The 26265-nt window shown below is 58.7% G+C and overlaps 2 protein-coding genes across 8 annotated transcripts; one reads left to right on the forward strand and one right to left on the reverse strand.

The window, feature by feature from the left end:
- Positions 1-2143: 2143 nt before the first annotated feature.
- PRR7 (proline rich 7, synaptic) lies at positions 2144-11116 on the forward strand. 4 transcript variants are annotated; one of them, XM_060144319.1, is made up of 5 exons: positions 2825-3699; positions 4987-5981; positions 6662-6794; positions 9767-10420; positions 10644-11116. In XM_060144319.1, exons 4-5 carry the CDS (start codon positions 10009-10011, stop codon positions 11039-11041), a joined length of 810 nt encoding a protein of 269 aa, XP_060000302.1. In that variant the 5' UTR covers positions 2825-3699; positions 4987-5981; positions 6662-6794; positions 9767-10008; the 3' UTR covers positions 11042-11116. The 4 variants fall into 4 exon arrangements, with proteins under 4 accessions (XP_060000303.1, XP_060000302.1, XP_060000305.1 ...); XM_060144320.1 differs by lacking the exons at positions 2825-3699; positions 4987-5981; positions 6662-6794 and adding an exon at positions 2144-2278; XM_060144322.1 differs by lacking the exons at positions 2825-3699; positions 4987-5981; positions 6662-6794 and adding an exon at positions 7977-7997.
- A 408-nt stretch (positions 11117-11524) lies between these two features.
- DBN1 (drebrin 1) lies at positions 11525-25716 on the reverse strand. 4 transcript variants are annotated; one of them, XM_060144326.1, is made up of 16 exons: positions 25494-25605; positions 23887-23972; positions 20934-20989; positions 20242-20354; positions 19987-20061; positions 19761-19907; positions 19544-19621; positions 19155-19306; positions 19006-19069; positions 15703-15762; positions 15491-15614; positions 14569-14706; positions 14054-14224; positions 12990-13669; positions 12575-12677; positions 11525-12396 (listed from the first exon to the last, which is right to left on the reverse strand). In XM_060144326.1, the coding sequence occupies exons 2-16, from the start codon at positions 23895-23897 to the stop codon at positions 12326-12328; spliced, it is 2043 nt and encodes a 680-aa protein (XP_060000309.1). In that variant the 5' UTR covers positions 23898-23972; positions 25494-25605; the 3' UTR covers positions 11525-12325. The 4 variants fall into 4 exon arrangements, with proteins under 4 accessions (XP_060000309.1, XP_060000310.1, XP_060000306.1 ...); XM_060144327.1 differs by having other exon boundaries at positions 23887-23968; positions 25494-25510; XM_060144323.1 differs by lacking the exon at positions 23887-23972 and having other exon boundaries at positions 25494-25716.
- Positions 25717-26265: the final 549 nt, after the last annotated feature.

The raw sequence follows: 26265 nt of genomic DNA on the forward strand, positions 1-26265 counted from the left end.
CAAAGGTGTCAAGTGGTACCCTCCAGGATACAGAATCAGATGTTCCCAGGGGAGGAGACGGATGGTCTAGCGCCTCTAGTGGTTTAGGATGGCTGAACGTGGGGTAGTGGCTGGAGCGGAGGTCAGCGAGACTCTGCCATCCTGGGCTTTGAAAGCTGTGTTAAGATGCGGGGTCTCATCTGGAGGGTGGGGCAGTCCTGCAGGGTTGTAGGTGGTTGTGTCAGGGTGTCTCCCTAGCATGTACAAAAGCACCCCATGTTTCCTTTGGGTAGACTCCCCTCAGTCCTTTTGGTTTATATGAGACTGGGCTTGCACCCCCTGCATACACATACACCCAGAGCATGTGACCCAGGTTGGGCTGTTAGGAATCTTTGGTTGCAAGTGACAGAGCTGTCCTATAGCTAACTTAGAAAGTGTTAAAGGGATATGGAGGGGCTTCCCTGGTGGTGCAGTGGTTAAGAATCCGCCTACCAATGCAGGAAACACGGATTCGAGCCCTGGTCTGGGAACATCCCACATGCCGCAGAGCAACTGAGCCTGTGCTCTAGAGCCCGCAAGCTACAACTACTGAGCCCGCGTACCACAATTACTGAAGCCCGTGAGCCTAGAGCCCATGCTCCGCAGCAAGAGAAGCCACCACAATGAGAAGTTCATGCACCACAATGAAGAGTAGCCCACGCTCGCCTCAACTAGAGAAAAGCCCGCGCACAGCAACGATGACCCAATGCAGCCAAAAGTTAATTAATTAAAAAAAAAAAGATATGGAGGAGCTGAGTGGGGAAGAATCAGAACTGAGGCAGCTCATCAAGGCACAACCTCCAGAAGCAATATGCTACAGCCATGTTTATGTCTCTGCACCACTGAGTTCCAGATCCAAGGAATCCAAATGACCAGGCTGGGAACCTGCCCACTGTACATCGGGGGCAACTAATGGGGTGAAATGAGTCCCCCAATGAAATCAGGGTGCTCAAAGAAAAGGTAACATACTGGGTGGCTGAACACATATCCCTTCCCCCATACCTCGATTGGATCACCTATGGGCACTTGGCCAAAATGAATCCAAAAAGAACCTAGGGGGTTGCTAGAACTGTTGGGGAAGAATTGGGGTTCTCAGTTCCTCCGGGGATGGGTGACTTGTGCCTAGAGCTATGGGGTCATCCTCGCCACCATTTGGCGGCAAATTTGCTTGAAAATAATGCAAACAGAAGAGAACCGAGTGGAGAGAACAGATAAATGCCTCATTCCATTGCTGGAACACAATTGTGATCACAGCTAAAATCTACCCCTGGACTTCGCAGTTACATGTGCCAAATGCCTTTGAGCTCAAGCCTATTTGTTTTGAGGTTCTGTCACTTGGAACTCAAAATGCCCCAGCCAACATGATGGTGGAGGATGTTTTAGAAGACCACCCTAAGCATGGTGGAGAATTTGGACTGGAAACAAAGAACCCAATTAAGAGGCTGATGGACAGTCAGGTTCAGACTCAGCCTAGGTAGCGGGGCCCTCACTAGAGCTCACCTCTGTTCCCTGGGGATGAGCAGGGTCCATGAAAGCCAGGGCTATGGATCCAGCACTATGTTTTCCCTGTGCTACTTCTTACTAGACATGTGATAGTGTGTGCTGGGAACACAGTGGGAAAGGCCGTGAGTTGGGAGTGGGCTATGTATTTGTGAGTTGGAGCCACATTGGGGTGCCTGCCTGCTCCAGCCCCTGCCCACTGCGTGTGTGCGGTGCCCGTCAGGATGTGGCCAGGGCCTGGACATGTGTGCGTTCTCCGGGTGGAGGTAGGTAGGTAGGTAGGTTCGTTCTCCATCTCAGCTCCTTGGCTGAGCATCCTGTGTGCTCAGCCGACGACGGTGTGCACCGGGTCTGCTAGCGTCTGCCGGGTCCGGACAGCCTGTTGCCAGGAGCTGTGCGGCGTGGCGTGGGCATTCCCTGTGCAGGGTGAACCCGGCGCCCTGCCTGCCGAGTCTCGGTGCGGCAGGTGGGTGCCGGGTCCTCAGCCTTTCGCTCCCGGGACAGCATCCTCGGCGGCGACTGACTGGGGGTGGGGGCCCTCTGCCGGCGGCCGCGCGCGCGCACGCCGGGCTCGGTACGCGCCGTGTACGCGCCCGTGCGCGCGCCCCGCGGCTCCAGCCCAGCTCTCGGAGCCGCCTTCGCTGCCACAGTCCGTTCCCTGGGGCCGCCGCCGCCTCCCCCGGGTCGCGGGCTCTGTCCGCGGGGCCCGTGCCGCTCGCCCCGAGCCAGGAGGACGAGCTCGAGGAGGATGCCTGGGCCCGTGAGTACCGCGGTGGCGGGCCGGTCGGGTCCGGAGCGCGGGCGGAAGATGATCCCGGGGCTAAGCCCCTCCCCGCGGGCGGCTCCGCGCCCTGGCCCCGGGTCGCCGCCCCGGACCCCCGCCCCGGCCGGCCCCTCCCCCAGCCCACACCGGAGGAAGGGAGGGAGGCAGGGAGAGAGAGGGAAGGCGCCAGTGAGCCAAGAAGCGGGAGCAGGGCGCAAGCCGCCGCCGGTTCGCTTGGAAACGGTTGCCACAGCAACCGGGTTGCGCTCCCCGGCAACGCGGCTGCAGGGCGGCGACCCCCTATCCCCGCCCCCACGAGGGGCCGAAGCCCCGGGGGACTCTCCCTCTCGCGGTGGGGGGAACTTCGACCCTCTGGCCCGTCTGGGTGTTCCTGCCTCCACAGCCGTCGAGGGTGGGGGTGGGGGGCGAGCGGCCCCGTGGGCAGGAGCTGGCTCCCACGTGGCTGCAGTCGTCGCAGCAGGGCTCCTGGGGTGGCAGCAAACGTGGGGGCGGGCCAGCCCCTGGGCCAGCCACGGGAGGAGGAGGCATGGGTCCGGGGTCTGTGCCCGTCATCCCAAACCCAAACCCCACCACCACCACCCCCCGCCAGCGAAATGGCCTGACCCGAGTTGGGTGCCCCAAAGGTGATGGTCCCTACCAGGGGAGATGAAAGACGCTCGCATCCCTCCTCCTCACGGCCAGAGCATGTGCCAAACCGTGGCTTGGGCCCGCGGTGGGTCTCTGCTCCTCTTCTCAAGCCACCATTCTCCGGGAAGGGGTGGAAGGAGCGTGGGCAGTAGCAGAGGAAAGGACACTGCTGACCCAGGGAAGCTGAATCCCAGGCCAAATAGAAGCACCCGACCCCCTGTCTGGATCACAAGTGTCCCTTTCTTGTCTGAGCACAAAGCCCAGACTGTGCTGGGTGGCATGCAGGTTGGCCGGCAGGCAGGCCAGCGCCACATGGAGATGTCCTATCTTCCAGGGGAGCTCCTCTGAGAGGAGAATGGCCGCTGAGTCAGAGGAAATGACCTCTGGCTCCCCTCCCAACCTCCCCTCAGTGGATAGCTTGCTGGGGGAGAGAAATGGCCCTCCTGCCATCTCTCCCGGGCCTGACTCAGCAGATGCCAGCCCCAACCGCAGGCCTTGGACCCAACATCCCAGTGACCACAACCACCCTTGGGTTTCCTTTCCCATCCAGGGAGGTCTCCTGGGTACCAGAGGTGACCATTACCTGGGCATGTGAGGCCTTGACATAGATGCCCTTAGATGGGTGGTATCCTAAGTCAGGCCTGAGTCTCCCACAGGCAGGAGTGCCTTTGGAATTACTCACAGGCTCCTTTCATTCTGTTCCTGCTGTGTGAGACCTGTGCTGAGCACTCTGCATCCATGATCTCCTAGTCCTTACAACATTGTGCAAGGTAAGTTTATTATCCATTTTAGAGATGATGACTCCAAGGCTCAGGGAGGTAAAATGACTTGCCCAAGGTTGCACAACTAATAAGTGGTGGAGCTAGGTTTCCAGTGCAGGTTTCTCTGCTGGCATGGCGCCTCTTTGCTATGGTATTGCTACATACTATCTCTTGTGAGCCAGGCAGAAAAGAACTGTAGAGCCTTCTAGAGAAGCATTCTTAACCTTCTTCTGCATTCCTCCAGTGAGGAAATTCCCTATGTCTTTTAGGCCTTGGCACACCTTTCCTTCTTCCAGCAAAATCAGCCAGATTCTTGCCCCCAGATGCTCTGTAGGACCGTGCTATGGCTGGGTTGCCTCCTTTCCTCCCTCCTTCCATTTTCTCTCTCTGAGGGAAGCTGAGCAGTGAGGGCTACCTCAGTCCCCTGGGAAACCCCCAAGGCCCTATTCCTTGGTTTGTGGGCTCTGTGGCCTGGTCAGCTTGCAGCCCTGGCTGTAGCAGAAGGAATTTAGCAATGATGGGCCCATGCACTGCTGGCCCCTGTGGGTGCTCAGTCTAGCTCAGGGGTTAGAAACCCAAATGCCTCCAAGGCCCAGGTGGACTAGGGCACTAATCAGCTGCAGTCTGTGTCACCATCTGAGAATGTGGACTTGGTATGACAAGGTTGTCCAGTTTTCAAGTTGACCCAGAAATGTATGTAAAATCTCCTGGTTTTTAAATCTTGGCAACTAATCATATTTTTAAAAAATGATTATGGGCCAACAAAACATGTCCATGAACTGTGTCAAGGCTGAGAGTCACAAGGCTGAGATCTCTAGTCCAAGGGAAAGTGATGGCAATTTTTGCTAGACCATCTCCAGGCTTGTGTAGATGTAGTTCCATGGGCCAGTTTCCACAGTTGAGCCTCTTGAGGCTGCAAGGTGCTGGCATTTGGTTTGTCAAGTGCAGCTGTATATGCTGGTGTATTTTCACATCCCCCATCAGTTCTGCTCCTACCTTGGCACTGCCAGGCAGGTCTCATCGTCTCTGTCATACAGGTGAAGAAACTTCAGCTCAGGCGTGGGAATAGCTGGGATGGGATTACACAGCCTGGGCAGGGTATAAGCAGGATTTGAACCCAGGGCTCCCTGCTCAGTGCTCTGCGTGTTCACCAGGCTGCCCCTCAAAAGAGGGTACAATCACCTCCGCTCACCCCCCCACAACCCCCGAGGTGTGGCCAACTCCCTTGGAGGGGCAGATCTGAGTACAGTAGACACCAACCCACTAGGGCCCCAATCTCTGTTGTCCTGTTTGCAGTTTTGCAAGCCCTGGGTTCCTGGCATTGTGCTGAGGTTGGATCACAGAGATGCTGCCTGCAGGTGAGGGTGTCAAGCCAGTACCTTGGCCTCGCTGGAAATGAGGTTCTGGCCAGCTCCGCGCCTGGCCGACTGTGGCAGCTGGGACAGTTGCCATCATCTCTCTCTGGTTTCAGTTCATTTGTCTTGGTGTGGGAGGAGTGTAAAAATGTCACCAATGCCTCCCTAAAATGGCCTTTCTGCCAGGACAGTGGGCTTTACAGTCCCCTGGATTTCATAAGCCCACAGGCTATGTGGGCCTGTACTGGCCCCAGCTCCCTGCCTGTAGAGTGGGGATGGCAGCAGCTCCCTCCTCGCTGAGGTAATGAATCTAGAGAGGTTAGCAGGGGGCTTGGCACGTGCAGGGCACGCAGGACAGGTGAGCGGTCACCTTTCCTACCCCACCCTCATTCCACACACCATACTCTCCTCCTTCTCTCCTCTGTCCCCCGGCCTGGATGCCTATTCCTTCACTTGACCAGCAACTCTGGTGTCACATCCACGGCTTCCCCTTGTGACCCAGAGCCCCTGTTGCCTAGGATTCCTTCTTTCCACTCCAGAGCCCCTGGTACACATCTCCACGTAGACTTTTCCTTTTATTCACATAGACGTATGCATCCTCAGCTTGCTTACAAACCTCCCTGTGAGGGCTGAGAGCTGCTTTCTCAGTGACATTTTGGTGAATGGCCAACATTTCCCAGGAATGAACTAGATGCAGACCTAGCTCTTGAGGTATTCCTTGTCAGACAGCTAAAAGACCAAACAGGTAACTGGACACCTCCAGTTACTCCTTCAACAAGTGGTTTTTGAGCTACCGTATGCCAGATGATCAAGGCAGATGCAGCCCTCGTGTTGGACACAGGCCACTACAGAACACTGTGATTGATATCGTTGGACTTCTCATCCAGCCCTGCAGGGTGAGGTAGCTGGAGGCTGACACGTCCAGGGAGGTAACAGGTGAGGCTGAGGAGCACGCGCTGGGGCGAGAGCAGCGAGGCTGTGTAGCAGCTGGGTTCAGGAGCAGGCCAGGGGGAAATGGACAGTGTGGAGAGTGGCAGGCCAGGCAGAAGCACAGCGTGGAAGTAGAGAGAGTGGTGGCAAGCACGGTAATGGGGGCCCAGGTGAGAGATGACAGTGACCTGACCCAGCCAGCTGCGGTGGGGGGACAAAAGGAAGTGGACAGATGAAGACACACTATACTGAGGGTTAAAAACAACCGGATTTGGCAGATGGTGAAAACGGTGGGCCCTTTGCTGAGATAAAAGAGCCAGCAGCAGATCTTTGGGGTCTAAGGTTAGGGGGCCGGGGTTCTCCATACAGAGGAGTAATGTGGGAGGTGCCCACAGCAGTGCACCAGGCCCTAGAGTAAGAGATCTGTGTGACCTTGGGGGTCATTTAATCTCTCTGAGCCAAGTGTTCTCATCTGTCAAATGGGCAGAATGCTCACCTAGTTTATAGGGTGACTGAGAACTCTCTGTGGCATCCAGCCCGGGGGCACACACCTCTGCACCCCCAGCTCTGAAACTGTGGACAGCAGTGCTCATGTTTGTTGGGCATCTCCAAGCCCTTTGTATGGATTAGCTCACTCTTCTCCACGGCCACTGACGAGGAAACTGAGACAACATGTCACCCTCCAGCTCTCACTCCCATCCCCTGCTGTGCTCCCAGTGAGTGTGTGGCCTAAGAAAACCCTACAAAGTGATATACTCACAAACTCCACAAATAAACCAAGATGGAATCCTGAAAAACGTCCAAATAACCCGCAAAAAGGTAAGAAAAGAGAATAAGGAAACAAACAGAAAACAAATCATAAAACGGCAGACTTAAGGATGAGTCTGGCCAAAGGCTCCGCTCCCAGCACACAGTTGGAGTTGGTATTTACTAGGGACCAGGCATGCGTCTGAAGGGGATGGGGAAGGTGAGTGGCTGTGAGCAAGAGGCAGGGTCTGAGTTTGAAGGGCGCCCCAGACCCGGACAGGAGCATGCACAGGTGTGAAGGGATAAAGGAACAGCCCTTTGGAAAGGCTTTGAGAAGCTTGGCTTGGTCAGGAAGAGCACTTGGAAAAGCCTGAATTAATTCCTTGACATTTATATATTGGGCAACTACTGTGGATTAGATGAGATATTACTGAGCAACTCCTATGGACCAGCCCTGTGTGGGGGGTCAGAGGGCCAGCTCAGCTGTGAGACCTTAAGCAGACTTCCTCTCTCAGACCCACAGAGGCCAAGTCTGTAAAATTCAGCAATAGTTCCTGCCTCTCAGCTGGAGTTTAGCTAAATTAGAAATAAAAATACCCACCAAGGCTTGTCTACTGTGTGTCAGGCCTTGTTCTGGGCCCCTTCCACACAGAATCTTATGTGATCTTCAACACTGCCTTCTCACTGGGGGTCATGCCCATTTGATAGATGAGACAGGCTGAGAGGCGACAGTGGCACCCAGTGGGTCTTGGGTGTGGCCTGTCCCAATCCTCCTAATGCCCAGCGAGCTGAGCTGGACCCCTCAGGGCACAGTCCCTGTCCTTTGTTCCTTGTTAACCCTAGAGCTGCCATTCCATCTCTCCTTCACCCTGTAGCCTTTCCCACTGTTGGGCTGAGGACTGGTTGCCAGAAGCACCAAGTTTTGGTGGGAAGGAGTAGGAAGGCGCGTTTTGGCTACAGGCTGGCCAGCCTGGCCAGTGTCCCCACGACTGCCAAATCTCCTGTACTGAGTGCTCACGTGCATTTATTTACATCTCACTCATCACTTAGGGGAAAGTGTTTCAACACAGACTTTGGATTCACACTCAGGCTAAATCCTAGCTCTTCCCCTTATTAGCTGTGTGACCCAGGGCAAGTCACTTCCTTCTCTAAGACTGTCTCATCCATCAAATGGGCATGACCCCCAGTGAGAAGGTGGTGTTGAAGATTGCATTAGATTACTCTGCATGGAAGGGGCCTAGAATGAGGCTTCACACAGTAGACAATCCTTGGCAGGTATTTTTATTTCTAATTCAGCTAAACTCCATCACCTCCAGCCCCAGAAGTGCTTTCCTGACCCAGAGCTGTTCCTACTTTGCAGGCCAAGGAGCCCCCTAGTTAGGGCCAGCTTCCTCAGAGCACTCCTGAAAATTCCTGTGGGCTCAGGAAAAGGAGAATAACAGATTTAATTAACTCCCAGTGACTGGCAGCATCGTGTTTTTATCTGGGCTGCGTCACCATGGCAGCCTCATGGTGGGGTTGTCGAGGGGGCGGGTGGAGCTATTGTTCCTGCCATTGTGTGTTCTGGAACACAGGCCCAGGAGAAAGGGACTGGCACGGGCACCAATGGCACATGGCACAAAGCAGTCACGGAGTCAGAAAGGAGCCATCTGGGGGAGAAGTGTGGGGTGGCCTGTGTGGCCTGGCTTCCCCCCAGCTTGCTCTCAGACCAGTCTAAGTCAACTTAATGTGGGGTCCCCAGCTTGGGGCTCAGGCTCACTGTGGCCCCCAGAGCTGAATGCATGTGTGCCTTGGTTGGGCATGCTGAGGATGGGGGGTCCATGGGGCTCCTGGAAGAGACCCACAAAGTAGCTCAAGCAGCAGCACTTTCCCACCCCAGGCTAGGGTTTTGTGGCCAGGCTTGGGTTCAAATTATGGAACCGTCAACTGCCATCCACACAGCTAATTGTGTAAAATCTGTAAAACAGGAATAATTTGTTACCCCAAAGGGTTGTATGTGAAAGCCCCTGGGTATAAGGCAGTCAGGAAGGGGTCATTCCTGTTCTGAGGGGGTGGTGAACAGTCGCCTGTCCCTCCTCAGTTAGGGCTCCCTCCTACATACCTCTTAGGATGCAAGGTTCCCCTCTCAACCCTGGCTGTGGAGAGGAAATGGAACTAGAGGTGCCCATCTGGAGTGATGTGGAACCAGGTGGTACCGATTACTTGAGCTAATTTTCCTACCCTCTGCAGAGAGGGAAAAGAATTGGGGGAAGAGACATGGCGGCCTGGAGCTAGAAGGGCAGGGCCAAGTGGGGCTGCGCATGGGTAGGAGGCTGAGGAAGCGGAGACGGAGCTGGGATTCAGCGAGCGGAGGCGCCTAGAGTAAAGGAAAAGAGGGAACGGCCCACGCTCGGCGGCGCGTTGGGCTCAGACAAAGGCTGGTAGCACGCAGTAGCCGCGGGAACCACCCGCCCGATCGCCCCCTACAAGAGCTGAGACAAGCAGGAAGCCGCGGTGCGGTCCGGAATGTTACACGCTTTGGACATCCAGGGTTGGGAGCGGATACAAGGCCTAGGGCGCCAGGGGCTGCCAGGTGTGTATGCATAGGGCTGAAGCTGGGCACCGGCGGGCTGCTTGTGGGGCCTAGGAGGTGGACCACCTTTTCTCCGCCGCAAAACAACTGCGCCATGGCTCCCCTTCGGCGCCCTGGGAGTCTGCCAATGGGCCTCTCGAGCCCTTTCGGAGCTGGGGTACCCTGCACCCCGGGGATGCGGATGGCGAATCTCCGTTCGCACTGAGGTCGAACCTGGCATTCGCGCGCCTCCTGCTGGCCTGCCTGGAGTCACCTCGGCTGGGAGGCGGCGGCGGCCGGGTCTCAGATACGGGAAAGCCCTACGGGGGAAACCTCTGAGCGTGACGTCATCCAGGTGACGTCACCGGGCCCCCGCGGAGTGCGGAGGTTCCGTAGAGGAGGCTTCCCCGGGATTGCGCAGGGCACCGGCGCGGGCAGGGAAGTCGTCCGGGGCTACAGCACGCCTTCACCGCGCCCTGTGTCTGTCCCACAGGTCCCGCGCGGCCCCGGGTGAGGCCCGCCAGCGTGCCTGTCGGCGCCATGGGAAGGAGCGGGCGCCGCTGCTGCTGCCCCCTGCGTGCGCGCGCACGACTTGAACCCAGCTGCGGGCAGCCCCCGGCCGCGGGTCCCCGAGTGACGCTGGAGGCATCTGGGAGCTTGGCGCGGGCCCGGGGCCACGTCGAGGAGCCCATTGTCCAGTGAAACAGCCGAGGACCCGCCGCCCGCGCCGCCGCCATGGTTATGTCCCAGGGCACCTACACGTTCCTCACGTGCTTTGCCGGTTTCTGGCTCATCTGGGGTCTCATCGTCCTACTCTGCTGCTTCTGCAGCTTCCTGCGTCGCCGCCTCAAACGGCGCCAGGAGGAGCGGCTGCGTGAGCAGAATCTGCGCGCGCTTGAGCTGGAGCCCCTTGAGCTCGAGGGCAGCCAGGCCGGGAGCCCCCCCGGCCTGGCGCCCCCGCCACCACCTCACCGCGGCCGTCTCGAGGCGCCGGCGCACGCCCACCAGCACGTGCACGTGCACCCGATGCTGCACCACGGGCCCGCGCAGCCGCACGCGCACCCGCACGCACACCACCACGCGCTTCCGCACCCACCGCCGCAGCACCTATCAGTACCGCCGCGGCCGTGGAGCTACCCGCGCCAAGGTAAGTACCGACCTCCGCCAGAGGGCAGCCTGGGTCACTAGGGTGGGCGAGGCCTCGTCAGGGGGCGGGCTCGCTGCTTACCCGCGGGGCTTCCACAGGACAGCCTCCTTGAGAAGCTAGGAGGAGGGAGCGGGCTGGGTCTGGGGTTGGCGGCTGGCCAAGGCCTCTGCGGGAGGCTGAGGACGGAGAGCCTCACGTCCTCGGACCGCTTCCCACTTCGCAGCGGAATCGGACACGTCCAAGCCACCGTGCTACGAAGAGGCGGTGCTGATGGCCGAGCCGCCGCCGCCCTACAGCGAGGTGCTCACGGACACGCGCGGCCTGTATCGGAAGATTGTCACGCCCTTTCTGAGCCGCCGCGACAGCGCGGAGAAACAGGAGCAGCCGCCGCCCAGCTACAAGCCGCTCTTCCTGGACCGGGGCTACACGTCGGCGCTGCACCTGCCCAGTGCCCCGCGGCCCGCGCCGCCCTGCCCTGCGCTCTGCCTGCAGGCGGACCGCAGCCGTCGGGTCTTCCCCAGCTGGACCGACTCAGAGCTCAGCAGCCGAGAGCCACTGGAGCACGGAGCTTGGCGCCTGCCGGTCTCCATCCCCTTGTTCGGGAGGACTACAGCCGTATAGAGGGCGCCCGGCGTCCCGGGCCCCACCCGCGGACTCCTGGCCTGATTGCGGGGCTTTTTAAACGCTTCCCTTGGACTGCGGAGGTGGGGGTGGGGGGCGGGGCGGGAGGGAGGGATTTCTTACCCCGTTTGTTACATTTTGAGGATAATAAAGGTGTGTGATCTGGTTTGGTACAAGCGGAGGGGGCACCCACTGCTTGCACCCAAGGTTCTGGCGGCCAGGTGTGCCCGGCCTTATCGGGACCGAACCTTGTTGCGCCTTTCAGCTACAAACCGGCCTGAGGGTGTAGAACTAAACCTGAGGTCTGCCTGCTTCAAACCACTGGCCGGTTCCCCAGGGAGCCTCATACCCCACCTTCCTTGCCCTTGAGGTCTTGGCGAGGGCGCCCCTGCTGCCTTGGAAGTGGGAAGAGTTGGGAATGGGGTCGTGGCAGGCAGTCCACCCCAGATCAGCCCCTGGAGGCCCGGAGCAGCAGGCCCGAAGGGATCTGGATTTCTTTATTAACAGACATGAGCACGACCTGTTACAGAAGTTTGTGCTTTCCAAAAAACAGTTACTGAACGTGAAAAAGGAACCCAAGCAAAGAGGGAGAAGATGGAAAGGGGCCACCCATAGCCCTGACCTGAATCACGCCTAGGGCCTCCAGCCTGGGACCTGCCCAGCAGGAGGGGGCAGGAAAGGGCCAGGAAGCTGAGAGGCCCCAGCTGGGCCTGCTACTTCCTTCGGACCAGGTTGGGAGGGGTCAAGAGAAGGGGGGAGGGGGGCGGGTCCCAGGGAACCAGAGCCCACGAGCCATTTATTGCCATGTTTTAAAATTCGTGCAAAATATCTGAAGCCCTGGACAGAGAATACAAAGTGATATTTTTCCAAGAAACAGAAAACTAGGAAAAGAGGTGGGGGGAACATTTTCCCACCAGAACTTCCCCCCACGCCAGGCCCCAAGCAGGGTGAGGCCTCCACCCCGGCCAGCTGAGTGAGCAGGGAGGACTAAGAGCTACAATCTGGACCGGGTGGGAAGGGGGTGGAATTTGCAACAGCATCTCAACTACCAACGGGAGGAAAACCAGTCAACTGTACAAGTCTCCTATCAACTTTAAAAAAGAGAGAAAAGCTGTAAAAGTAGGGCCCTGTGGGTAGGGAAGCGGCCAAGTCCCCGGCCAGGGCCGGAATCCAGAGTGGGTGCCAGGCGGAGCTGCTGCAAGTGCAGGCACTGCGGGCCGTCTGGCCAGAGGCCAGCGCAGGTGGGCGGCCTTGGCGAGGGCAGCCTGAGGGCAAGCATCACCGCTAGTCGCCACCCTCGAAGCCCTCCTCCTCTTCTGGTACGGGGTCTGCATCCCAGCAGGTGATGTCGATTTCTATGGTGTAGGGAAGGGAGGGGAGTTAAGGAGATGGCCCAGCAGATCCATGCCTGTGTCCCTCCCAACCCTGGGGAGCTGTGCCAGCTGTGTGGGGGGGGAGGGGGGACGCTGCCTGTCCACACTTGAACACAGCACCGCCACCCAAATTCTTCTCCATCACCCATCCCAGTACTACCTGGAGGCTTGTTGTAGAACATAGGAGGTGGAGCCTTTGCACACAGCTCTTCCGATTGGGCAAACTCCTCCTCCTGTGATTGGCTGAAATACCCCTCACTGGCCTGTAGGAGAAAAGGTCCATGTCACTGGGTCCCACCCAGCAGGACTAGGGCTGACCTACCAGGCCTGAGCACGTTTCCCCTGCAACCAGCGATTCTATCAGCGGTTGCCAGGCAAACACAGATGCCCGCCTTGGGAATAAAAGCAGAGCTGGCCCAGGGAGGGGGAATGAAATACAGCTTCCCCCCCACCCCCGAACAATGTGGGTCACAGAGAAAGGGGGCAGGGTACTGCTGCAAGCCTAAGGAAGGCAGGGTCAGCCCCCTGCTCCAGCCCTGACCACTTCCCCTCCCATTAGGCAGCCCCAGCCCCACCTGGGTCCCCTCCTTCTGGGTGGTCTCGCCATTGGTCAGCAGCTGGGGCTCTGGCTCCAGCTCCGGCTCCGGCTCCTGATCCAGCTCCTCTAGAGCTGAGGGCAGAGTTGGAGCCTGGGGGGCAGCCAGGGGCTCCCCTTCTACTTCCTCCCCTGGGTCACAGAAGGTGGCTGGTGGCTCAGGCAGCTCATCAAAATTGAGAAGGTTGGCACTGCCTTCACCAGCCAGCGGCAGTGGCTCCTGAGCCACCTCGTCCAGCAGGGGCACTTCTGCCAGAGTGACTTCGGCACCTGAGGGTGGTGTGGGGGCCCTAGGCTCAGCCTGGGGTACGGAGGCCCCTTCCCCATTGCCAGGCCATAGGTCAATGAGGCTGGCAGTGGCAGGGGTGACGGTGTTGGCAACACTGGTGTCAGCAGCGGCAGCGTCGGTTTCAATGGCATCAGCTGCTGGGGTGTCAGCTGCAGAGGCTCCAGCCATGGCAGGCTCTAGAGAGGCAGCCAGGACTGCCTGCTCTGTAGACGCCATGAACATCAAGTCCTCTGTGGGGCTGCCTTGGCCCTGGGGAGGCTCTGGTGCCTGAGGGGACTCCTCCAGGGGGCTGGCCCAGGCCTGAGGGTCTGCTGCTCTGGCTTCCTTGCTGGTCTCTTCACTATCCAGGCCGGGGCTGGGTTCCTGGGTCTCTGTCAAAGCACAGATGGAGGAGACATGTGATCAGCTCCCAGGAAAGGATGCAGGCCCTGGGCAGGCACCCTACAGTACCCTGCCCACCCACTAAGGAGTCCAGGAAAGAAGGCCTCCACTAAGACTTCCATGCAGAGTGCCTTCTAGCACCCACTGGTCCCCACTGCCCCTTTACCTAGTGTCTTTCAACCTCTCAGCAGCCCTGGGAGGAAGGCGCAATCCCCACTCCAGGGAGACACTGAGGTTCAGAGAGGGCAGGTCTGACCAGGGCTCCTCGCTGCCCCAGCCACTTCCAGGGCAGTACAGTCTGGCCCAGATCCCTGGGGGGTTGTTACCATGGCCATTTGGCGTTCCCAGCCCAGGGGCTAGGGTCGTTCACACACCTTGGGCTGCTGGGGGTGGTGGTGGCAGTGGTGGAGGCTGCGAGGACGTGACCTCATCCAGGGCCCGCTCGATCTGCTCAGTGACAGGGGTAGAGGCCATGCTGGAGTCAGATGGGCTCCGGGCAGGGATGGGGGTAGGCACCATCCTCCGGTGGCTGTCCAGGTGGCTGCCTGTGGAACAAAAACCCCTAGGCTGGTCAGTAAGGGCCAGGGAGCCAGGTGGAACCAGGATTGTCCACCTTGGGGCCTGACCAGCCCCTCCTCTCTAGAGTCTGGGTCGGGGCTGGGAGCTCCCCAGGCCCCCCAGGGGCCAGACCACAGCTCCAGACCCTATAAGCCAGGCCCCTAAGGGCCAGTGTCCCTTCAGGGCCAGGGGAAAGAGGCAGGCGGTACCTGCTCTGGGGACAAACACCAGAGGTCAGCAGTCAGGCTGGGGGAGTGAGGGCAGGGGGGCTGCTGGGAAGCAGGGGGCCCTCCTTACCCCCCCCCACGGAGGCCTGGGGTCTGCTACCTACATGGGAGGGAGGAAGAGAGGTTTGGGGTGCGGTGACAGGTGATATAGGGAAAGGGAGTCCGTGGAGGGGAGGAGGAGGAAGAGGAGGAGGAGGAAGGCCCACTGTCCGATGCCTTTATGAAAGGGCAGTACGGACGACCTGCCAAGAGAGACAGACAGAGAGAGAGACAGAGGACAAGAGAGGGTCAGTCTCCCCCACCCCCACCCCGAGGCCTCATCCACCCCCAAGCTGGCCCTGGATGTCCAAGCTGCCTTCAGCCAGGGCGCACATTCAGCCAAGCTGGGCCAGAGCCTCAAGCCAACAGATGACTCCACCACACCAGCCACACACAGCAAAGAGCCTGATACGCCACAGTGCAACCAGCCTCAGGGCAGCCCACGCCTCGGAACAGCCTGCCCCACCCCTCGGATCAGCCTGCCCCACCCCTGGAACCCTAGCCCAGAGCCAAGCACACAGAAGGGGCAAACAGACCAGCAGACAGGGAGCGGAAGGGGGCTTCAAGGAGAGGTGGAAGCTGCACGGGGAGAATCCAAACAGGGAACCCTGGGTACAGGCTCCAGGCTGCTCAAACTCAGGACCAGGGAAAGAGCCCACTCCCCATGCACCCACAGGCCTTCAGATAAGACCTAGTTCAACCCCAGCAGGGCTACTCCTTGCAGCCAGGGGGATGCCTTAGCCCTTGTGTGAAATGCCCAGATGGCTCGAGCACAGCCCATCGCTCAGCCCAGGCCCAACACTGACCCTGCCCGAGCCCTTCTCAGCCCTGCCACCTGGAGGTGGCGGGTGGAAGCACACTCAATGACTGGCCTTGCCTTCTCCAAGGGGTCCTTGGGCAAGGTTTCCCTTCCAAGAAAGGTCCCAAAGAGGCTCAAGGCCAAAACCTGAGAAGTGGGGATTGGGTGGGGGTGGGAGCTGGGACTACCTGGTCGGTGGTTGAAGGGTGAGGGCACATCACAGCTGCCTGCGGAGGCCGATGCAACTCTTTCCTGCTGCTTAAAGAACTCCCGTGGGTTATCAGGTCGCTGGGCAATAATGGCTGCTGCCTCCTGGGGGCACATGGAAAGGGTCAGGCCAGGCAGGGCCCGACTGAGGCAGCCCTACCAAACTCAGATGTCTGGTCCCCCTGGCTCTCACCTCTACCTCCGATTCTGACTTCTTCATCTGGGTCTCTTCCTCCTCATCCCGCTGGTCACCCTGGAAACCAAAAGGGAAAGTGTTCTGAGCACCCCACTCCCACAAGAGCTCTTGGCTTTCTTACAGCCCCTATGTTTCCTCCACTATCTGGAACCACTTTCACGACCCAGTCACACAGCACCTTCTATCTGCAAGGTCCTCAGCCACCTCATCTCCAGTCCAGACAGGCCCCTGGGCACCCCAGGACACCCAGGAGCACTCCCTGATTTGCAGCTAACTTTTCTCGAACCTCCTACCCCAGCACCTAGCCAACCACACCTCCATCACTGCTGCGTGGATCTTGGTATCACGACTGAGGTTTCTTCATTAGTCCCCTGCCTCCTTGTTCTCTTTCCCCCCATTTCTTCTCTACAGACCTGAAAGGATCTTTTCAAAATGTTAATTAGTCGCCATCACTTAAAAATCAGGTTTTCTTACTGAGATCAGGGTCTCCAGTTTCTCTTGAAATGCCAGAAGCCCTGGCAACACAGGCCAGCGTGTCCCAAAGCAGCCATTGACTAGAGCTGCACTGTAGCAGCCCACAGGGTGTGTGTTATCCAGTTCACCACAGTCCCCACCACTCCCTACTGCCCTTCACATGCCCACTTCACTCGCTGTTTTGAGATTGCAACCACAGGAATAAAGGTAGGTGGGGCCCCTTTGCTTGGCCCATGTTCCCTTCTCCCTGCCTGATCTAGTCCATCACCTCTCACAACGCTCCCCTCCCACCCTGACTCGCCCACACCCTGTGAGATGTAGGCATAAAGTCCTCAGCATGATGTAGTCGCAGTTCCTGGAACATGCATACAACTTCCCACCTCCGTGCCTTGGCATGGGAGACGAATCTCTCTCCCCAAGTACCCGACCCCCACCCCAGGTCCAGCTCTTCCTGCTTCCGGCCTCAGCTTGGGCACTGCCTCCTTGGGAAGGGGTCCCTGGCCCATTCAGGTCATTTCCTTCCCTGGGTCCCCATGAGGTGTTCCAGGCATACACCACAGATTACACTGCGTCATAATTTCCTGTTTCTGGATCATCTCCCCACCCTCTGTGTGTAATACAGGATAAGAACTCACTTATGTGTGTGAGTGGCCAGCCCAAGGTTCAGTTCATACCTGTTTCCTCAGTTGAATTCATCACACCAAAAGCCTCAAGAGGGTTGTCACCCCAACTGCCACTTTGTGTCTTCCAGAATGAAGTCTAAACTCCTCCTCTGACCTTGCTCTCTCCTCCCAAATTTCCCAGCGGGCTCCAGTCATTGGGGAAGGCTCCTTGCCTTCCCCCCAAAATGTACATCCCACCAGCCTTTGCTGTTACGCTGCCCCTGCCTAGTATAACCTTGCTAGGTTCCTCTGCCTTGTTCAAAAAAAGGACCAGAGGCAGCTTACCACAAAAACCTTAACTACGTAACACTGTGAAAAAAACACTGAAACAAATTAGAGCTTGGGGTTGGAGAGAGACATCAATGCACTAACCATAAAGGTCAATAGCATTGCTATGCCTGAGCATCTTCAGATAAATGGAAGCTCCCCGGCATCCCAGGCAAAAAGGGAACTCACATAAGGAATGCAATTCTTATCAGAAGAGAGAAAGCAGAATAGCTCCTTAAGCCAATATAAAGCACTTCTAAATTCCAAAGTTTCTCATGTGGGAATTCCCTCAGAGGACCTGAAGTTGCAGGGTAACCACAGTGACCTGCTAAAACACCTACTGTCACTGTCACATGAGCCACACTTGAAGGGCCAGATGAGACTATAAAATAATGATGTGACACTGTAAGCCTTTGCCTGAAACACTGGTAATTGGTGAAGATGAGCAATCAGTTCAGTGGGTTCACTATACTATTCTTTCTACTTTTGTGTACGTATGTGAAATTTTCCATAAAAATAAGCTTTTTCGAAAAGAAATTGCTCTGAATGGATGAACAAAATCTGGTATACATATACAGTGGAATATTAACAGCTTTCAAAAGAAAAGACATTCTGACACATGGATAAACCTTGAAGATGTTATGCTAAATGAAATAAGCCAGTCACAAAAGGTAAAATAACGGCGTGATTCCATTCATACAAGGTACTTTGAGTAGTCACATTCTTAAACACAGAAAGCAGAAAGCAGTTGCCAGGGGCTGGGGGAGGGGGCAGTGGGGAGTTAGTGTTTAATGGGTACAGAGATTCAGTATGGGAAGATGAAGAAAATTCCGGAGATAAACAGTGGTGATGGCTGTACAATATAAATACACTTAACACCACGGAACTGTACACTGAAAAATGGTAAAGATGGTACGTTTTATGTTATGTACACTTTGCCACAATTAAAAATAAACTAATGAATCAATTAATTGTAAACAAGCCTTGTTCATCTTGTTCTCCACCATGTTTCTCACACTGGCACATGGCAGGTGGCAAGGGTTTGCTGAATGAATGAGGCTGCAGCTTACTAACCACACGTCCTCTCCACCCCCAGGGGCTAACGTGAGTGGAATGACCTATGACAGCCATTAATGCCAGTGCCGGCAGGGCTGTCCTGCCAGCTCCCTCCCAGCCTCCTGTGGGTGTGACCTTGGAGTCTGTCTGAGTCCCCATGGCCCAACGGCTACCCAACACAGTCCCAGTCCAGATGACTACTGCCCACCTCCTGTCCTAAACTCTACCATGCTCAGCTTTGAATGATCTTAACTATTTCTCAAGTATAAAATTCAATTCAAAGCATGAAGATTTGACTCCACTGTGATTTTGAAGGGGTCAATCATGATGACCCTACGGGCCATCCCAGTGTTTGGAGGTTCAGCCAGCACCCCTGGAACAAGTACCTGTTCTCAAAGAGACACTACACACACTTGTATGTAGATGCTCAGAACTCCAGCCCAGATCCATTCAATGGCTCTGCAGTATTCTTGCCGTGGGGACCAGGCCTCGAGCCCCATATAAGTGCAGGAAGCATGTCTAATCCACCTCGAGCCCCTCAGGCCCTGCTGGGCGGGGGCAGGAGGAGCCTGGTCAGTGAGGGTCTGGGTCAAGGTAGATTTTCTCTTTCGGTCTAGAGTATTAGCTTCTCCAAGGAGGTCTCTTTCCACAGCCAGGGAACAGAGCCTCACATGATCGGGTACCAGGCCTGACACTGCATGCTACCCCATGCCCATGCAGCGGTACCCAGAATGCCCAGCACTGTCCCCAAGACACTTACTCCCCCCGCAAGAGGCGCAGGAACACGAGGACCATCCTCGCTTCCCTGGGCAGGAGACAGGAACCCCGACTAAGAACTTACAAAGATAGACTGCTCCTTCAACCGCCTCTTGGCCTCCTCTGCTTCTAAAGTCTGTTGTTTCCTCCTGGAATGAGAGGTGCAGGCAAGCCTTCAGGATGGGCCCACGTGGGGCCCACGGCCCAGCACCCCGGGGGCGGGGCGGGGCGCACCTGTGCTCCTCGATCTGCTGCTCCCGCTCCCGGTAGCGCCGCTCCCGCTCCTCCTGCTCCTGCCGCTCCTGCTCCATCCGCTCTTGCTCAAACCGGAGTCTCTCATCCAGAGCCTTCTTCCGCTCCTCCTCCTTCCTCAGCTCTTCCTCCTTCTGCAGCACCCCGTGCCAAGGCAGTGCAGGCCCTGAGCCTGGGGCCCGCCCCAGCCCTCCAGCCCATCCCCAACCCAGGGTTCTGAGAACTCAGGGGCTCGCTCTTTCAGTAGGGGAAGCACGTAGGATGGCCCATGCTGTGCAAGCGAGGCCCTTAGGGAGAGAAGGCAGAGCTACCCCATGGGGTTAGGACAGGGAGTGGCAGCTCAGCCTGCAGGCCGGGGTCAGGGTCCACACCTTGGCCTGCTCCCAGAACTGCTCGCGGTTAATCCGCTTCATCTCCACAGCTGCGTCGGTCTTCTGATAGGTGGTGCCCTGCAGAGTCAAGCGGCCTGGCGTGAGCGCAGCCCACAGGCCGAGTGCTCAGGAGCCCCCACACGCAAAGGGTGAGGACTGAGAGGAACCGGACGGCGGAGCCCTGGGCAGGGCCAGCCTGCCCGGGGCGCACACTGACCACCGGCTCGGCGTTCTCATCCTCACGCAGCCGCAGTCGGTGCAGCACGGGGCTGGAAAGCCGTGCCAGCCCGTTGGAGAGCCGCTGCCCGATGGCGCCCGCATCTATGTCTTCCACACTGCTGGCGTTCACGATCACATCGACGCCCTGCAGCAGGAAGAAGGCGTGTTCAGGCGGCAGGGCTCCCTCCCATCACCGCCCCCATAAGCCCTGACCCTGCTCGCACCTGGAAGAACTCGGCCACCTTAGCCACGTGGCTGGCACAAGCACATTTGCGGGCATCAGGCACATCTTCGCCAACCTGCAAAGTACCCAGCGAAAGGGGGTGTCGGGAAAGGACAAGAGTTGGCGGCAGGCTGAGGCCCAGGGCTCTCTTCCCGGGACTAGTGGGGTTCTCTCCAGCAGTGTCAGTGAGTGGAGTGGGATGGAGGATAACCGTTCTTGGGCCTTCGGCTCCCTTCCCCAGCCCATAGCTGCATACCCAGTTGATGAGCACGTATTTCGGCAGAGCAGCCTGGGAGTCCTTGACGCTGCAGAAGCCATACATCACCTTCTGGTTCTCAAAGTGGCCAGAGAGCTCCTGCAAGCCCCCATCTGGGGGAATCAGGAGGGTGTCAGGCGCCATCTCCTGAATCCCTCCCCCACAAAGGGCCTGGAACCCAAAGCAAAGACTCTTCTTGTGGGCTCTGCAGGCACCGCCAGAGATCTGGAAGTCCCAGAGTTCTGTGTTGGTGTGAAAGAGGCAGCAGGCAGGTGTGAGCTTTGCCTCTGAATCCCCCAGGACCTTGGGGAAGAACTGAGGAAGTGTTCTTCACACATCAAGTCTCACGCGGGGCTGGCACCCACTGAGGTAAAATAAAACCTTTTAGGGCTCTCAAGAAAGTGGGGTGATCTGGGCCATCCCTGCCAGGCCCATTCCCGTCTAGCTGTGTGACTTCGGGCAAGTCACTCTCCCTCTCTGAGGCTCAGTCTTCTCATAATCAAACAGGAAACAAGTCTCCCTCCCTCCCCACCCTGGGGATCTTAGGGATAACCACAGGAAGGACACTTGGCCAGACAAGTGTGGGTCTGCTGGATGAAGGCAGCGAGGTGGCCTGGAGCCAGGCGGGTGGGGAAGAAAACAACCGGAGGGGCGAGCGGAGAGGAAGGCAAAGGAATGGCTGGAATTCTTACCTCCTGACGCTGCAAGCTTGAGGTCATCTGAGCCATCCTCATATGTGTACAGAGCCCTGGGGAGAGGGAGGGGTGGCTGGGAGAACTGGCAGGGCCCAGGCAGCCAATTTTGGGTGGAGACGGCTCTCGGGGATAGGAGGGATACAGAGGGGGCAGGACAGGAGGGGGGTTCCAGCCCAGCACTTAAGCCTTGTCACCATGACAACAATGGCTAAGCACCATTTCAGGCTGGAACCCAGTGGGGGACAGTCTGGGATCTGATGGAGGGAGGCCTGGGTCAGGTGGGGAGCAGGCAGTGGGGAAGAAATCGCTGCCCAGTCGCTTGCTTCCAGTGAGCCAGTGTGTTGCGTCCTCGGAGCCCTGGCCCTAGCAGCCTGCAACTCAGCCATTGGTGTGAGATGGAGATTCCAAGGCGACGGTTCCTTGGTTACCGTTCCCTGGCTACCGCTCCTCATCCCCATTGGCCGTTGCCAGGAACCTACCTGGCGCGTGCCTCGGTACCCACTGCCCCTCCCCCCACACCGAGGGGGATGGGGAGAGAGAACCTGGTGCTGTTCAGCTCTGGGCATCCCCTGGTAACTATGGCAACCCAGCAATTGGCACGCGACTGGCCCACCCCAGCTGCATTCTCCTGAACACAAAGGACCCCAAGGGGACACGCCCTCAGTCTCAATCTCAGTCTCTCTGAAATGGGGATGAGGTCACCATGGTCACTCCTGCCTGGACTCTGACCCCTGGGTGAATGTGCTCTCCTGGCCTTCCAGCCCTAGGCCTCCGCCCTAGCTGAGGCTCTGGCCTCTTGGGACTGCTGGCCTTGCCTTCCCTCTCAGCTTTGGCAAAAAGCTGACCTAGCAGCCTTCCTCCTTCCTCCTCCTCCCTAGCTTTTTCTTCACAGGTAGCAGTGGCACAGCATCCATTTCACAGAAGGGAAGACAGAGATAGCTCCTCCCCAGGACCCACTTGGAGGACAGGCTTGGGGCCAGGAATAAAGGTCATGTACCGGAGGTGCAGGAGGCTCAGCCCCTCCCCCAAGCTCCCCTTTCCTTACTGCCAAGGTAGGGGGCTAGGAGGGGAGGAAGCAGGAGCACCAGGGAGATGCAGAAGAGAAAGCGAGCAGGGAGAGGAGGCAGACAGAGAAGACAAGAGAAGGGAGGGAAGTGAAGGGATGAAGAGAAAATGAAGGAGCAAGGGAAATGGGAGGGAAGGAAAGAGGGAGGAGAGAAGAGGGAGGAAGGGAGAGAGGGAGGAGGGTGGAGGGCGGAGCAAGGAGGGAGCAGGGAGGGCCTGGTCCAGGCCCAGCCCCATGAGGTCAGCACAAGTCACTGCCAGAGCCAAATGGGCCCCCAGCCCCCTGCTTCTCGGGATCCCTCCCTCCTGAAAGGGACACAGGTGGGCTGTGGGGCCGGGAGCTCCTGGTCCAACTGTTGCCCAGGCTACAGTCCTGGCAGCTGCTTCTCAACACAGCTGTCCCACCACCTGTCTGGCTGCCCTAAACCCACCACTGGGAACAAAAGGCCCTTAGAGAAGCAGGGTCTTCCCTTCTCCATTCCACAGATGAGAAACTGAGGCAGAACTCCAAGACCCTGGTTCCCAGACACTGCTCTGGCCATCACACCTCCCTGGGGTGACTTGTCAGCCTCTCCTAGGCTCTCTGAGGGACCCTGGCTCCTCCCAGGAACCTGCCCCTTCCATTCTTTACTCCTTGCCTACCCACCTGCAGCCACCTTTCCTGCTGCAGCCCTGGCCCTTACCTGGTGGAAACCATAGCTAAGTTCAAAGGTTTCAGCAGGCCTTCAACCCTGAGCACCTGCCTTTCCAGCCAGACCTCCGTATCCATACCATACACTCGGGTCACATTGGATGGCTCCCTGATTCCCAGCACAGTTCTGGATATTTCCCAACCTGGAGCCTCTGCATATGTGGTTCCCTTCACAGGGAGGCCAGACCTGTTTCTCCACCCATGCCCATCCCTGACTGAAATCTCTCAGGGACCCAATGCCAGCTCCCATGAAGCCCTGCCCTGCGCTGCACCTCCCCAAAGCGCTTACCACACTCCAGCAGGGACAGGAAGAGGCACCTGAGCCTGCCCCAGATCTCACTAGACCACCAGTGCTTCTTGGGTGGGTGGGAGCTGGTGAAACTGCAAGGAATCAGGATGGAGGGGGGCAGGAATCTACACCACCTCCAACCCCTGGAGACAGACACTGTCCTGAACTATAAGCTTCGTGAAGGTGGGACCATCTCGGCCAGAGAAAGTGGACTGGGGTGAGGTGGGAGCTGAATGTAGCAGCTCCAGGGAGATCCTGGGGTCAGCTGAGGATGGGGGGCTCAGGGCAGGTGGATTCTTCAGGACAATCACACTCTCAGGATATCAGAACTGGAAGGGCCTTGGGTATCCCAGGTATGGTTGAGCCCAATCCCCTTTTCCTCTTTTCAAGAGGACCAGAGAGGAGCAGAGACTTGGTGTGGCTATGTATAGCGAGTCGGATCACATCCAGGACAACACTAGTTCTTTTCACTACACAGTCTGACTTCCTGGGTCCCCTGCTGCCAGCATCAGGGCAGCGGTCCATTTCAGAGTGAGCCACCTAGGAGTGAACTCCCCCACCCCTACTCCCCACTCAGAGGCAAGGTAAGGGAGGGAAGTGCCAAGCCCCGTTTGCCCAGACAGCAATTTTACCCAAGACGCCCTCCTCCAGCCTCTGAGTACAGGGTCTGCCCCTGAGTCTTGAGACTCCACTGTACCCCTGGTTCTGTGCTAGGTGCTGGGGGCCCTGATGTCCCCTTCTGCAGGTTGATCCTCACATCCTTTCTACCAAATGTTTATCTGGGCCCTTGGGAGTAAGCAAATGTATGTATGTATGACGGTGCATGTGTACATCTGTGTGTGTCCCACACACAACGCAGATTGGGGTGGGGGAGGGGTGAGGCACGCCAGTGATGAATAACTCACTTTGGCCACATGGATGCTGCTGGATGGTGGGAGCCCAGGCCTCTGCTGAGCAGGATGTGGGCCAGCAGTGGCTGTGGGAGCTCTGCCTTTGGGAAGGTAGGGGTAAACGGGGTGGTGGCAGGCAGCACCCCCGGACTGGAGGGCAAGGGTTCCAAGGTGGGCTGTGCCTCTCTCCAGGCATGGCCCATATCCCAAGGCCAGCTCCTCCACCAGGCCAAGCCGGCCACTTGCCCTGAACTCCTCCCATGATCTCAGTCCCCATGGGGCAGGGCTGGGACAACGGATGGGCCGCTTGCCCGCTTAGCCTGTGCTGGCCTCTCCTATGACTGACCCGCAGGACACGAGAGCTTGCTTGTCTCCCGCGTCCATCCCTCCAGGCCTGGCCGCCCGCCAGTGCTGCAGTACTGTGGCATGGATGCCTGGCCATCTTGTCCCCTCCTCCAGCCCCCAGGTCAGTGTCCTCAGCATGAGGGTGAGGCCATCCCAAGTGAGGTCCCTCAGACCTGCCTTCACTTTGTGTTTCCTGCCTGCCAAGGGGAGAAGAGCCCTAGGGAACAGAATGGGCATCTGCCCCAGGAGAAGAGTATCTTGGGAGGATGATGATTCCTGAATGGGGCAGTGTGAAACCCCCTGGCTTTCCTGCCAACCTGGGGACTCCAGTCCCAGAGCAGGTGGTCCAACCCCTCCCACAGCCTAGGGGGAGACAACAGCTGGGGAGGGAGGAGAGGGCAGCCCAGCTCCTCCCCCACAGAGGAGCTGAGAGCCCCTTGCCCCTGGGCCACCGGGCTAGGGGCTCAGTGGATCCACTCACCCCCTCATCCTTCTCTGGGAACTCCCTGCAGAGTGGTGCGCCTGGGGGCTTCCTCCCAGGGACCCCACCTGGCTCCCTAGGCAGGCAGTTCAGTTCCTTTGGCATGTCCCAGCCCAGCTGCCTACTCCCTGCAATCCCCTTGGCATCGAGGAGAGCACTTATCCTTGCCTCCTCCTCGACCCCTCAGGGGAACAGGAGTCACTTGGCGGTGGCCCTGTGGCAATGAACGTCTTTCCATCACACCCCAACTCCGAGAGGCCCCCCGGTGGGCGGGGCGCCCCGGCCCCCAGCCCGCTCTGCTCCTCCCCCGCCCTAGCTTTCCTTTGTGCTGTGGCCGGGGCCGGGTTCGGCCGGGTAGGCTGCGCTGGCTCTGCTAGCTCGGTCCCTGCCCCGTCCTCGCCCGCTCAAAGGTGGCAAAGGTGCCCTTGGCCGCCCATGCACACCTGTCCGCCCGGCCCGAGGCAAAGGGGAGGGGGCGGGCGATGGGCTTCCACAAGGCCGGGAGGCCCCGGGCCACACATCTGGACCCTGCGTCTCTCCAGCCCGCGTCCGGCCACCGTTCCCACCGCGCGGCTGGGGCCGCCTCCGGGCGCTTGGGGCCCGCCGGTGCCCCGCCTGGCCCGGCCCGGCCCCTCCCCCGGCGCGCACAAAAGCAGCCCCTCCCTGGCCCTCCCGGGCCGCTGCACCATTTCGGGGTCTCCCCCTCCCTCCCGGCTGCGGGGCGACTGGGCCGGGTGGAAACAAAGGCGCGGCAGCGCGGGGACAAAGGGGCTGGGGGGCGGGGGCGGGGGCTCACCAGTCGGCCGCGCTCTCCTCCCGAATCACCTCCTCGTACGCCGCCAGCAGCTCCAGGCGGTGGCCGCTGAAGCTGACGCCGGCCATGCTGCGGGCCGGACCGAGGCCGAACGGACAGACGCACGGACGGACGGAGAAGGAGGGAGGGAAAGAGGGAGTCGCCGCGCCGCCGCCGCCTCGGAGCCTCTGCAGCGTTGCGAGCCGAGCGAGCCAGCGGCCGGGGGAGGGGAGCCGGCCGGCGGGGGGCGGGGGGCGCTGGCTCCGCCCGGCTCGCTCACTCCGCGCGCTCGGTCCTAGCGCCGCCCCGACCCGGCCGGGGGGAGGCCCGCCCCCCCTTCCCGGCCTGCCCCGGGGCGCCCCCACGCCCCTCGCCGTCAGTCCCTGCACCCCGCGCCCGGGCGGGTATACCCATCTGCACGGGTCCATTCTTCCCGTGTCCCAAATTCTCACCTGTGGTGTCCCCAGCCACAAACCTAGCCCCGTCCCCACCTCTCCAATCCCTATCCAGGCCCAGCTTCATCCCTCTCCTTCCCAGCTCCCGGTCCCAATCCCAAATCCACTCCATTCCAATCCGGCCCAGCCCCACTCCGTCCTTAATTTATCTCCACCCAGCTTCACCCCTATCACTGGTCCATCCCAACCTCCAGCCCCAACCCAATTCCCGTGCCAGCCACCCCTGGCCCATCTGCAGCCCATCCCCACCTCTGAAAGGCCCATTCCTAGTCCATCCCCATCACTGTCCACTGCTGTCTTCATCTCCAAATCCAGCCCAT

This window comes from Lagenorhynchus albirostris, chromosome 3, assembly GCF_949774975.1.
Source record: "Lagenorhynchus albirostris chromosome 3, mLagAlb1.1, whole genome shotgun sequence".
Taxonomy (NCBI): Eukaryota; Metazoa; Chordata; class Mammalia; order Artiodactyla; family Delphinidae; genus Lagenorhynchus; species Lagenorhynchus albirostris.

Coding starts and splice junctions, on each gene's coding strand:
- PRR7 (XM_060144320.1), top strand. CDS start 10,009: ATGGTTATGTCCCAGGGCACCTACACGTTCCTCACGTGCTTTGCCGGT. Junction 10,421..10,643: donor GTGGAGCTACCCGCGCCAAG/GTAAGTACCGAC, acceptor CCCACTTCGCAG/CGGAATCGGACACGTCCAAG.
- DBN1 (XM_060144323.1), bottom strand. CDS start 25,579: ATGGCCGGCGTCAGCTTCAGCGGCCACCGCCTGGAGCTGCTGGCGGCG. Junction 20,062..20,241: donor AATACGTGCTCATCAACTGG/GTATGCAGCTAT, acceptor GGTACTTTGCAG/GTTGGCGAAGATGTGCCTGA. Junction 14,707..15,490: donor ACCCTTCAACCACCGACCAG/GTAGTCCCAGCT, acceptor CTCTCTTGGCAG/GTCGTCCGTACTGCCCTTTC.